This window comes from Mugil cephalus, chromosome 21 (genome assembly GCF_022458985.1).
Source record: "Mugil cephalus isolate CIBA_MC_2020 chromosome 21, CIBA_Mcephalus_1.1, whole genome shotgun sequence".
In the NCBI taxonomy this organism is placed as follows: domain Eukaryota; kingdom Metazoa; phylum Chordata; class Actinopteri; order Mugiliformes; family Mugilidae; genus Mugil; species Mugil cephalus.
The window spans coordinates 7,923,901-7,936,599 of record NC_061790.1 but is presented as its reverse complement, the minus strand read 5'-3'; the positions used below and the strand labels follow the sequence as shown (position 1 = coordinate 7,936,599).

The window sequence follows — 12,699 nt, the reverse complement described above, 5'->3', positions numbered from 1 at the left end:
AGATTATTTAGATTTCTTGCGAGCTCAGACGACAAAGCTCGCTCCTTTGTTTCAGAGGTTAGAAGTTAAACTGCATTCGGTCAGGGGAAAATTCAGGAAGCACGTCTTTTTCTTTTAAGGTGTGAGATGTGCCCCATGTGTCCATCACTGGGCACCAAGGCCCACAAGTTCTCTGATCAGCCATCAAAACAGAAAATATCTATCCCTTCCCCTCCTCCTCCTCCCCCTCCTCCTCTTTCATCTCCGAGGCCGAGTGGGGTTTTATGTTTTATTTGACGCATTATCCACTTGACTGAGATTTTGAGTCAATAACAGCATGAGGATGGAGAGGGGTTTGTTGCATTTTTGACACATTATTCACTCAACTTGCAAATCCTGTGGTGAGAAGCTCCAATTAGCTGCTAGTGCTGAGTGCACACCTTTTCAGACTAGAAAGAGGTAGTGGCTTCCCACCTCAAGCCCATATGGCGGCAACCCCCCCACCCACCCCCCCACTTCACACAATATAATTACTGGGATCCACAGTATGAGAGGGATGTTACGCCTCAGCATTCAGCACGTGTGTTGGCATGACCGTCTATATCTGCATGCTTGAGTCCATTTTAAGAGGGAATGAAGGGTGTGGATAGCACGGAGACAGAGAAACAAAAGTGAGGGCATAAAAAGTGAAGGGAACACACACACACACACACACACACACACACACAGATGTGTTACTGATGCTGTAAAAAAAAAAAAAAAAAATCAATGTAGCGTAGCAAAGCTTTTCCTCTCCCGGTGTTGGGTGTGAGATTGCCTTCTGTAGCGTTTAATTACAGCCTTAGCCCCAGACCAGAGGAGCCCCATTGATTTTTCTTTAGTGGCCCCCACCCCGCCTCCAGAGGGGCAGACAAATAGAGAGGCTAGATCTGAGTATACAGAGCAACACAAGCTGAGCTCACTGGGGTAATTCTCAAAGCTACTTCAATGGGGTCCGAAACTCTCACCGGAGGAAGTTCCACGTTGAGAGCATAATCATGCATGAAAAGCCCAGTGCGGACGGAGACTCCAGCAGCAACACATGCAAATTCACATTTCTTTACCTGAGATATATGCAATAAGTATTTCAAGTCATTAAACTCATTTCATTTGCTGTTTCTAAGTCATGCCGACAGGAAGGAAAATCTTCTGGCATACAGGAAATTAAGTACTGTGGTATTTGTCAGCATTTGTCCAGCAACAGTGTTTTCAAATAACTTATCATGACCATGAAAGGTATTGTTCGGCCATAATATAAATAAAGATATCACGAAGGGTCATTAAAACATGGGTCACGGTGGCTTATACACTGCAGACAAACCAGCAGAAAATAAAATAAAGTACAATGAGGTAATAAGATAAAACAAGGAGCAGCGACCCAAGAATGATCTAACTGAGATAGGAATGATCTAAGAAAGGAATAGATGGAAATGGGCTATATTTATATACACACACACACACACACACACACACACACACACACACACACACACACACACATATATATCTGAAGAGACGGGAATCATGGAATTACATTTGATCAGGGCCACAAACTTCTGTCAGCACAGACGAACAGATCCTGAATATGGAGAAACTCTTCAATAGCCAAGTAAGTATTATTAATATTATTGCTCAGAAATATCATTAAAACAGTTGGACACACCAATCCATTTCTGCATGCTCCATTAACGGCAACAGTCGTGTCTTGCCTGTAATTATTCTGGTCATTGCATCACTGTATATTTCCAAATTCTAAATTGTATGTATTGTTTCTCTTCTTTCTTGCTAAGTTAACTTTTATTTAATGTTATGTGGTGCTGATAGACCAGGTTGAAGAGAGAAGACTATATGACTAAACTAAAGTTTTGAAAATGCCAGAGTTATACCACTTCATTTAATTTTATATAGACAAGTAAAGAATAGATTTCATAAACTTTGCTTTTAACTGTCCGCACGGCCAAACGTAAAGCATTTAACTATGCGAGTACATATAAACAAGGATCCTTCGCCGAACCACAACACATGAAAGGGAAACATCTGACGCTGATCTTTGTTGGCAGCGTCGTTGCTTGCTGAGCAGAAAAAAAGTTATTACCGTTTATCAAAAAGAAAAAAAAGAAAAAAACGGGAAAGTCGGCGAAAATGAATAGAATAACATTTATGAACATGAATTATTCAACAGCAGCGAGTAGAAAGAGAAGAGAGAGAGAGAGGGAGAGTCGGACCTGTATGTTGAGCAGCAGGGAATGATAGCGAGCGGTGAGCTGGGTGGCAGTAACGCTGACACGACTACTGATGTAGGTTTCCTCCAGAACTTGCTGGGCCAGGGATGAGAGGCCATCGACTTCTCCCTGCCGCGAAAGCACCGCCTCAAGACACCCCTGATGAAAGGGGACGCGGAGCAGTGAATAAATCAACATAATTTATGTGAACGTTGTTAAAATTACACATTATTTAACTGTCGGCCAAGAGATAAAGGGGCACAAATGCTAAAAAAAACATCAGAGGAAAAACTAAGTGAAATACGAGTTCACGTCACAAATAACAGTGTCTACGTGTGTGTGTGTGTGTGCGTGTTTGCATATGAGCGTGCGTATATACTTCCAAATTGAAGGAAGGAAAAGACTGAGACTGTGGCGTGACTTCCAGACACTGGCAGGAAGCGTGCCCCAAAGGGAGGTGGCCACCACCAAATAAGAGCGGCGCGATAAACTAATAAAAGTCTAAGTGAGAGAAAGCTTCATATCTTTAATTCTGACGGACAAAACCTTATTTGTGACTTGTATATTGTTAAGGTTGAGTTTTCCGTGAGTAAATTGGTTCGCTGTTTTGGGACTGGCAGTCAAATGGGAAATCTGAGCCAGAGGCAGCGACTTTTATTTCCTTTGAAGACAATTTAGATGTCCTGTGCACCTTTTTGCTATTTGTGTCCTGATTTCACTGGCACTGAAGTGCCTTTTGGATTTGGCACTATATTCATACTAGTGCTGACAGAGGAAATGATACCAGATAACATCAAATGCAGTCACACTATATTCCCAGTGGTGGGAAAGTGTCACATTTTGGGAAATATCTTCATTCTTTTGCTGACAAAATTTAGATAATATTAATATAAAAATGTCTATGTGCCGCTGGAAATAGGTGGCTAATTTCTTATCTTATCAATCTTATCAACTGGGAAAACATAAAAAAATGATTTTTGTTTGCTTTGCAGTTTGAATATGACAAACTAAACTAAACAATCTAATAACTATAAAGGTCAATACTTAATATACAGTATAGTATTGGTTTAATCAATCACTGACTGACCGAGTGTAAAAACATAATTCCTTTTAACTGATTTATTTCTTGGCCGGCAGAAGTAACTTCCTGTTGCCTGGCAACGTGGCCAAATGGTGAAGAAAGGAAGTAAGTGTATTTCTCAAAACAAACAGTCCATAGTGGAGATCGACTGATATATATATCAGCCGGCTGTTATATCGGGCTGATATTTGCCTTTTTTTCTGTATCGGCTGATACGTGAGTGCGTTCCCTGATACATATGTTGTTTTTTAAAGGCAAACTGGACACACTGTGGACCGTGCAGCCCATACGTTGCCTTTCCCCCACTAGCAGAGCGCATGCAGTTGGAAGTTTTGTGAGCCAACAGCAGCAACTCCATTGAATCCTTTATATTATGTATTATAGTATATATTATAGTATTACTTGCGCTCTACCTCTCTTGACCTGTTTACTTTGTATGTATAAGAATGTTAAATGTTCTTTGAGGTCAATAAATGTTTATGCTTTTGGTTAAATTGAGACTTTTGTTGTCATTATGTCATTTTTATCATAAATGGTGGGAGAAAAAGCAGTATTAGCTCCAAATATCAGTTTAGAAAAATCGGCAGCATGTATCTGCCATTGGCCAAAGTGGATGTAAAAAAAAAAGTCGGCATAGGCCCTAAAAAACACGTATCGGTAGATACTCTAGTCCACTGTGTGTTGATGTACACTTTAAATATTATTACGCTACATGGCTCTGTCTGACCTGGAGTTTCTTCAGCTGAGTCTGCTTGGTGGTTCGGTCCGACCTCCGGTTACATCTGACACTGGCCACTTTCTCCATTTCCTCCAGCCACTGAGCCAGACTCAGGAACCTGTGGCCCATCTGCCTGAGTCGGGTCAGCGTGGAGTGCAGCTGGGACTGGGTCTCCTCCAGGCGGTTCTGGTACGCCCCCCACTCCCGCTGAGCGGTGTCCAGGGCTCGGTCTTCGATCTGGGGTATACCCCAGGGGATTACTCGCTCCCTGCTGGTCAGCACAGAGGAGAGCAAAGACTGGCCGTTTGAGCAGTTTTGCTGCAGGATCTGTGGAGGAAAATAAAAGGGGAAGAGTTAACAGAAGAGATTCAGTTCCTCAAGGATTTGAAAAAAATAGTCTTGAGGCATGTTGTTAGTGTGGGAAGTTATGGGAGCGGATAACAATACCAGGAAGCTTTCACATTTCTGTTCATTACACAACTGCACAGTATTGCTACCTGTAGCTGCTGCAGCGTTTTCTCAAGTGTATCCACGTTTCCTTCTGGATGAGACAACGAGGCCAGAGAGGCCTGTTCTTGCTCCAGCCAGTCCTCAAACACGTGTAAACCCCTTTGATATTCCTGATGGACCAGCACCAGCCCCTTGGCCTTGCTAACTGCATTCTGCAAAAAAAAAAAAAAAAAAAAAAAAGAGGTTGAAGAGCACAGCGCAGCAAAATATTTATTAATATTTTTAATAAGATTTTGTTCATTTAAGTTAAGGCTCATTTGTCATCTGAATTTTAAAATGTCAAACACTTACATACACCTGATATTTCTAAATATATATTATTATTATCCTTTTGCATTCAGTATTAAGCTATTCCTTATCCCTTTACTAAAATATGTTCGGATTCGTGTTAATGTGTGTTTAAAGAAATTTAAATATATATATGTGTAAAAAAAAAAAAAATTATAAAAGTCTAATCAACCAAAGATTTTGTGACCCCCCTGCAGTGCCTCCATGGACCCCATGATGAGGACCCATGATTTAAACAATTAAATGATTTAATTGTACTTTAAAGTGGGAAGAAATGTATTTCTGTATAAATGTTGAAACAAGAGAGTGGAATGTGAAATGAATTAGGTCCTAAGGGAATAGAAGTGAGATAAGTAGTGGTCTTTTACAGAACAAGCAGTGATTAGTTAAATCGCTACAGGCTGAGGAAAAAAATAAAGTGTGGGTAAGTACCTTGGCCTTTTCTTTCAGGGTGTTGTATCTACACTGCAGCTGCTGCACCTCCTGCTGAGTAGTGTAGTGTTCGGCCATATTGGAACCCTTTGTGGCGATGGTCTCCAGAGGACTGCTGTGACTCAATACTTCCTCATAGAGAAGCTAAAATGAAATTATATATATAAAAAAATAATTTATCTTGAATGAAAAGACATGTATCTACTCTGTAAAATCATAGACATAGACATACTGTCCTTGAGTCTTTTTAAGGTTTGTCATAATCATCAGATACCTTGGTCTTTCCCAGGTTAGCCGTCTTGTCTCTCATCTCAGAGTACTGTCTGTCTGAGCAGCTGAGTGTCTCCTCAACTCGATCCATCCACTGCACAAACTGGCCCACGTCCTCCTGATAGCTGGTCCACTGGGACAGAGCCCCCTCCAGCTGACTGTGAACAATAAACACAGTGGAGTTAATACAAAGAGAAGAAGCAAGTACACGAAACAACATGCACACACACACACATTGTGTAGATGCGGGCATTCAAATTTAATTCTTCCTTTAACCTTTCAACCGACTGAAATCCATCATGTGAAACGAGACAGTTCCCAGAGCCATTAATCAAAAGACGGGTCCACGGTCACCTTTTACACTGGATTGAGGCAGAAAGCAACGAGTCCCATGAGTCCTTCAGGTCTTGGATCTGTTTGCGAATCACTGGGACCCCCTCGGCCGAAGTGTTCCTCTGGACTGCTTCCCCCCGCGTCAGCAGCATCTTCAGCTGGATCTCCCTCTCTTGACGGGCAGCCAGTAAGGCCTACAGACACAGGAGATGAGACAGGACATTAAATAACTGTCCAGCTTTCCCCTACAAGTTCAGTGCAGTTCAATGCTTTTGAATTTGTATTTGGACAGAAAATCACCTACAGACACAAGCCAGGTTTACATGGAGACTTTTTCTCATTCCATGTACCTGTACTTTTAATCAAGCGCAGATCCATGAAAATGTCTCAGAGCAACGGCTTGATTCAGAAAGTTTCTGGGGTCATATCCACTTTTAATATTGTGCCATCTAAGTGGGTGATAACATCTAGATTCATCATTTACATGAGTTTCGAAAGAGTTTTGGGAAAAGTACTATTCTACTCCTGTGAAACCGACTGAAATTTCATTCGGTTTGGGCCTGTTTTTTCCGAGAGAGGTGTTTATATGGAGCATTTTCATTCAGTTTGGGCTTATAAACCGACTGCAATCGGAATATTTGGATCCATGCAAACCCAGCTGCATATACATATACACTAAAGACAACATATTCCTGGGTAAACGTGGATAAAACCGCCCAGTTTCTGTAAATTGCGGTGCATCCCTCTCTCATCATTAAGTTTTCTTACTTCCAGCTGCAGCATTCTGTCCTCCAACACGCCCTTGTCTGTGGTGGTGGAGATGCAGGTGTTGAGGACCGTCTGCGCCTCGCACACCCAGTCCTGGAGCTCTTTGAGTCCTTGAGAGAAGAGACGATGTTCCCCCACAATCCGCTCAATCCTCGAGGCCTTGTCCTGTAGGTATCAGAGCACAGCACTGTAAACACTCTTCAGATCTTATATTGTGTCTCAGAAATGGACAATTACAGCCTATAACAACCGTGTCTTCACATTGTTCTGCTGAGTCTGAAATGACTGTCATGTTTTTCTCTTCACCGACGTCTCCAGAGACTCTCCCACCGCCCACGTCGTGGCGAGAACAATGTATTTTTGTTTGCAGTCATCAATTGTTCGTAAGTGTGGGGAGGAGAAGGTAAAAGCTACAGTAACTAGAGCAAATTTTCAATGATTTCATTCCTGTTTTCATGTGTCTGGCAGGGGAAAGGGACCTAAAAATAGCACTCTACTAGCTATCCAGCAAAGTAAATAAACCCCATTCATCACCACGGCTCATTGTCCTGAGTAAGAGCGCGGTGCTTTACGGTCAGTGTGATGTTTTGTTGTACGATACACCAAATTAATCATAAGAGTGCGACTAATCTAATGAGAGATTCAAAAAAACAAAAAAAAAAAGGTCAGCTTCTGGAGAGCTGACGCATTTTCGACAACTACTAGAGGTTCCCTTTAGAGATGAGATAGATTACAGCGCTCAGGTAAATTACTCTGGATGCCAAGACTTCGTTGAGTGGAATAAATCCACCTAGCGGCTAGCAAGCCGATTAGAGCAATAGCGACTAATGTGCAGCAGGGGGGGAATAATCCATGACACGACAAATCCCTCAGATCAACAGTGAACAGCATGGCCGGACAGACAGCTCCAAAAAGTTTTAACCGACGGGACACGAATCAAGCGAGGCACATTTCAGCATGCTGCAGCACATATACAGTAAAGGGACAAGAAAGGAGGGGTGGGGGTGGGAGGGTGGGGCATAGGGGGTTACTGGGTGGGAGCAGTGTTACCTTGGTTAAGTTGCTGAGGGCTAGGTACTGTGCAGACAGCTGTGAAACCCTGTGGACGAAGCCCTTGCCGGCCGCTTGCCCCTCCCAGAGGCGATGAGCTCTTTCTCTGAGTCTGCCCAGCTCTACCTCCCGACCGGCCATCTCCTCCAGTACACACTGGGCCAGCACGAAGCGAGAAAATGAGGAGGTGGGAAAAAGACAGACAGGCAATGTGGGCGGCGAGTGTGGCGCAGGGAGTAGTGCAGGGGGTTAAAAGTGACGGATCGGAAAGGACGGTTGTGTGTAAGCAACCGAAAAACGGGGGGAAATGAAAATGACAAGAAAATATAGCGTTTTTCCGTGACAGAGACGGGAGGCGTGAGAGGCGCAGAGGAGGGATATTGAGGCAACACATCACAGACAAATACACAGATGACAACAAGGCAGGAGAACATCGTTAAAGAAAAAAAAAAAAAGGCATCAGCAGTGTTTCTCTTGATGTTCATTTTAAATAGTCATTCGGTTGGACGCCACACCCCAAAACAGGCAGGCTGGGAGGCTGATAAAATAACGTAAATGCGGGGGGGGGTATAGACGTGAAAAGGTAAAGAGGACTTTGCCGACACAGGATCAGACACTGGAGCCGGCTTGTATTGTACTGTACTTCAGGTGTTCAGGGAAGAAATGTAATTGCGTGCGGAGCCAGACAAAAGGCAGCGACGAGAAGTGCTACGGCGGGCGACAAAGTAAATACAAAAATAGCAACAATGATAAGGGCAGGGCTTTGAGATAGGCTTGATATATTTTTCTCTTTTGTCAGTTTTTATCTTTTTTAACGCTCCGTGCCTCCCTCCCCTTTTTTGTCTCTGCCAGACAAGGCAGAGGCTGTTATCTCATCCTGAAAAAAGGGGCCTTTTAGCCACGCAGCGCTTCAGCTGTGACAGAAGGAGAATTAATTAGATTTCTGGACTTTTCCTCTGACTATTGTGTCAAGACGCTGTTCTATTTTGATCCAGTGGTGCTCGACTAATGTAATTAGGTCCTTCTCTTTTTCCCCCCACTGATTTGAAATTGTACTTCAGGGATCCATATCTGATGGAGAGCTAACAATTTAGTAGCCTTGCGAAACTCTGCTTAATATTCAATTTGTGGTGTAACGACAAGGTTTACTTGAGTGAAGGAGGGGAATGAGAAGAGCATCGGTGGTTGCAGCTAAACACAGAAATGAATGCAGTGTAATGCGATTTAACTGAAAAGGGATCCGAAGGTATGGATGCGCTGGGGTGCTGCAAAAATGTGTTGCTACATGAAACGCAGCAAAAACTGATGGGACAAGAATCACGTTTAAGTCTGTCGAGAGCATCGGTTTGGGTTTAAAAAATACCTGTAGTTTGCTGAGCTCCTGTTTCTTGGCTGGGAGGTCGTGTAGGCGAGCGCTGCTCTCCTGAACTCTGACCTCTGTGCTGTTCAGCCAGTCCTGCAGAGGCTCAGCGCTGGCCTCAAACTCCGTCATCTGGGACTGCAGGCTCTGGAAATGTGACGCATAACTTGTCAAGTGCAGCAGCAGACGTGTTCATTTCCGACAAAGTAAGGTGTGATGCGGATCGATGGGGCAGTATTGTGCAAGCAGCTCCTATCTCAAAGCGTGACAGAAAATGTCAGAAAGCCTGGAATCTCTATTTCCTCAGTGTTGTTTGCAACAGTGAAGGAAAAATCTCATATAATACATCAGATACCACTGAGGAAATGCAACTACACTCAACATGGCTACTTTGCAGCCACATACCAATTAAGATACTGTTGTATATAACAGAATCACACACAGTCTACTCATAATTAATATTTATTAATGTGGTCTTGTTACAGTTTATTTATTAGTTATTTAACAGCTACGAGGACAGACTGTACAAAAGGTGGTTCGTACTGATGAAAAGACACTCAGCGTTCTTTCAGTGTGGCCAAGACTCGTTGTGTGTTTACATTTCTAAAGGTCATGAGTGGCCCACACTGTCTCTAAATGGGCTGAGTGGTTACATCTGAATTGCACCCTTGATGCATCTTGGGTGAGTCCACTCCCGTCACTTAAGGCTCCCTCTTGTGTTTACATCACCAAGAACGTACGATAATATCAGATCTAAATGAACAGCAGGTAAACACACACACACATGTACATAAGTTATACAGACACTAGAGTTGGCCTTAACCTCCTGAGACCCAAGCATGTGTTTGGAATGCGTATTCATTTCTGTAAAAGATTAAGATCTTCAGGTATTTGGGATTAGCAGGAGTATAAAAAATAAGAATGATCTTTTGAACTGGAAGTGGTTTTTGAAGGAAATTATATGGAAACAGAGACTATTTCAGTGTATATTACAATTTAAGTCCCCAGTGTTTATCAAAGTATAACACTATTTATTTTAATGCAAAAGCAGAATTGGAAATGATGAAATCCTAGCGTCCTCAAACGAGTACTTGCGAAGTTGTTAAGGTGAGACACTACAGGTGAATAGGGTAAAAACCGAACTAACATATCACCACGAAACGTCTCCAGGTGATTACTTAAACAAATACATTAACACAATAGTTTTTTGTATTAAAAGTTTTCTGTGAATTTATATTTGAATATGCAAATGAGGAGTTGTCTACTTAAATATGAGCTAAATTACATACATTTCCACAACAGAATAAAAGTTCAAAATCCTTGTTTCATTTTGTTAACATATTAGATTTCCAGGTATATACACAGGGAATATCTTTTTTTTATCACTTCATAAATCTTAAAATACTGTCAAGAGTCCAAAAAAATCTATTTTTGCCATGTTTTAGGGGTGAAATGTTATAAAATATATATAAATCATCTACATAAATAAGGCTCTGAATGAAAAATCCCCTCTGTAAATACCTGCAGGATGTAGTTAGGAATAAATCTTGAAAGATTGGTATGTGTAAGTGCTACTGAAGTGGAGGTTTCTGGCTTAGCGTATGCAGAAAAACTCATTTTGAGAAAACAGCCTTCAAAGTTTTACATTTCAAAAGCATGGTTCATCTCATATTTTTATTGGAAACCACTATGTACCGAAACCAAATCTACTCAAAGCTCAAACCTTCAAAAAATATCACGACTGGTTGCCAATACACAGGATATGACCATATTTGGACTCGACACCCTTCTGAAAAAGAGCTTCACAACGGTACCTCATATACCGGGGAATGGACGAGGCTCACAGGGCTACAAGCTTAAAAAACTGACTTTTAATGAATTTAGGAGTAAATTAGAGGCACAACACAGACAAAATGCAGTGAAATAAACACAAATAAACATAAATGTGCATTTTGACCTTTTTTTTTTGATAAATGGATGACAAAACTGTGTTTTTTGTCCTGCTGTGTCTCGCCTTAAATTTGCATGTCACATCAAAAGTTAATAAGAATAAATAAACAAGTGTTTTGACCCTTCGCTAACAAGACAAAAGTGTCTCAATGAAGCAGAATAACAAACCCATATAACGTATTGTCCCCGTATTAGGACGGCGGGTCTCAGGTGGTTATTTAAACCATATCTAAGATTCATATTTTCTTTTTCAGGCAAAACTTCAGAGAGACAATCCAAAAATAGATAAATAAATAAATGCAAACCCACCTTCAGTGCATCTTCTCTCATTTGCAGGTTGCTCATCAGGCTCTTCCAGTCTTCTCGAGCATTTGCCACCTTGGCCTTGATTCCCTCCACCCTGTCTTTGGACACCACAGCCATCAGCAGCTCCCCACTGGCTCCTACTGTACTCAGCCTGGCCTGGCCATTCTCCCTGTCACTCAAGAACTCCTGAGGGGATACAGACAAAGACAAAGGAGCTGTGACTATTTAACACAAACACTCGCACAAAAGGAAGAGGGTGTGAATATAAACCGAGGGGGAAAAAAATGGACTGAATAACAAGTCCCAACTTGTTTTTGCCTTTTGCCCCTTAAGCAATGGCTGACGGGTAACTGAAATCAATACGGCCATTTTCTACATGGCCAACAGATGTCCCAGAATCTGACTTGCACTCTGGAAAGCAGTAATTACAGTAGACCAGATTCTAAAAGAAGGAGGTGGGACCGGAGCCAGGGATGCAGCTACAGATAAGGAAAGTCAGTGAGCCTGAAATGTGTTGTTTTTTTTTTTTACGTAGCTCCTACGTACACACACTCACTGACAATTTACACACACATACACGCACACACACACACACACCTCCCTCAGAGATGAGCCGATGACAGTAGCGCAGCAGGGACCACTCTACCATCTGTGCAGTCAGCACATCACTTAGAAACACTACAGCCTCTTCACACACACACACTCATTTGGTAAAATAAAGACAATAAAGACACAGACAAACACGGAAAGTCTGCGTCTTTCGCCGTCTCCCTCTTTATCTTTCTCTTCGTATTCTCTCTTTGTCCCACGTTTCGTTCGCTCGTTTTCACACTCGAATGCCGTTCTCGCCCCGCGCCACTGTAAATGTACACCACCAATTAAGCGTGACACAATGGACGTCCCTTGCCCCTCCCATGCCCGGCCCTCCTGGAGGTCAGCCATGCGGAAACATTGTTCCACATTCCTCACCAAGTCAATAATAAATAAAACATGATTAACACGGTACTCCTGTCTCATCCACATGCTCTGTGATATTCCCTCTCATCCTGAACGATAACCCAACTTCTGTAGGAGTACACGCAGCTCTTCTTTTTTGGTCGAATATTCCTTTGACATTCTGAAGTGACTCTTTGCAGCCATGCTGATTCAATAAAACACGGAAGCGTGGGTCCTACTATTAGTTAATCTCGTTATTGCTGTCTTAGAACAAGAACTCAACAATAGCACTCTAATTCCTTCATGGTGCTGCGGCGGTACATGTGGTCAGGTTGTCGGAGAGGTAATTAACTGTCTGGTGCGGGGATGTGGGGACGTCTACCTTAACAGACAAGCACCTGACTCTTAGCCAGGACCCCGCCGTGCCCTGAAGAGGCAGCCAGACACTGCCAGCATC

At 42.4% G+C, this 12,699-nt stretch overlaps 1 protein-coding gene across 1 annotated transcript in view; it reads right to left on the bottom strand.

Moving 5' to 3' along the window:
* Positions 1 to 12,699, bottom strand: part of syne1a (spectrin repeat containing, nuclear envelope 1a) — a 110,948-nt gene that overhangs the window by 53,775 nt on the left and 44,474 nt on the right. Inside the window, exons 57-66 of the mRNA XM_047573600.1 lie at positions 11,310 to 11,492; positions 9,054 to 9,197; positions 7,691 to 7,846; positions 6,641 to 6,805; positions 5,894 to 6,066; positions 5,544 to 5,697; positions 5,270 to 5,413; positions 4,537 to 4,701; positions 4,049 to 4,366; positions 2,244 to 2,399 (exon numbers count right to left, since the gene is read on the bottom strand). Of these exons, the coding sequence (XP_047429556.1) occupies positions 2,244 to 2,399; positions 4,049 to 4,366; positions 4,537 to 4,701; positions 5,270 to 5,413; positions 5,544 to 5,697; positions 5,894 to 6,066; positions 6,641 to 6,805; positions 7,691 to 7,846; positions 9,054 to 9,197; positions 11,310 to 11,492 (1,758 nt within the window). The remainder of the gene's footprint in view (positions 1 to 2,243; positions 2,400 to 4,048; positions 4,367 to 4,536; positions 4,702 to 5,269; positions 5,414 to 5,543; positions 5,698 to 5,893; positions 6,067 to 6,640; positions 6,806 to 7,690; positions 7,847 to 9,053; positions 9,198 to 11,309; positions 11,493 to 12,699) is intronic.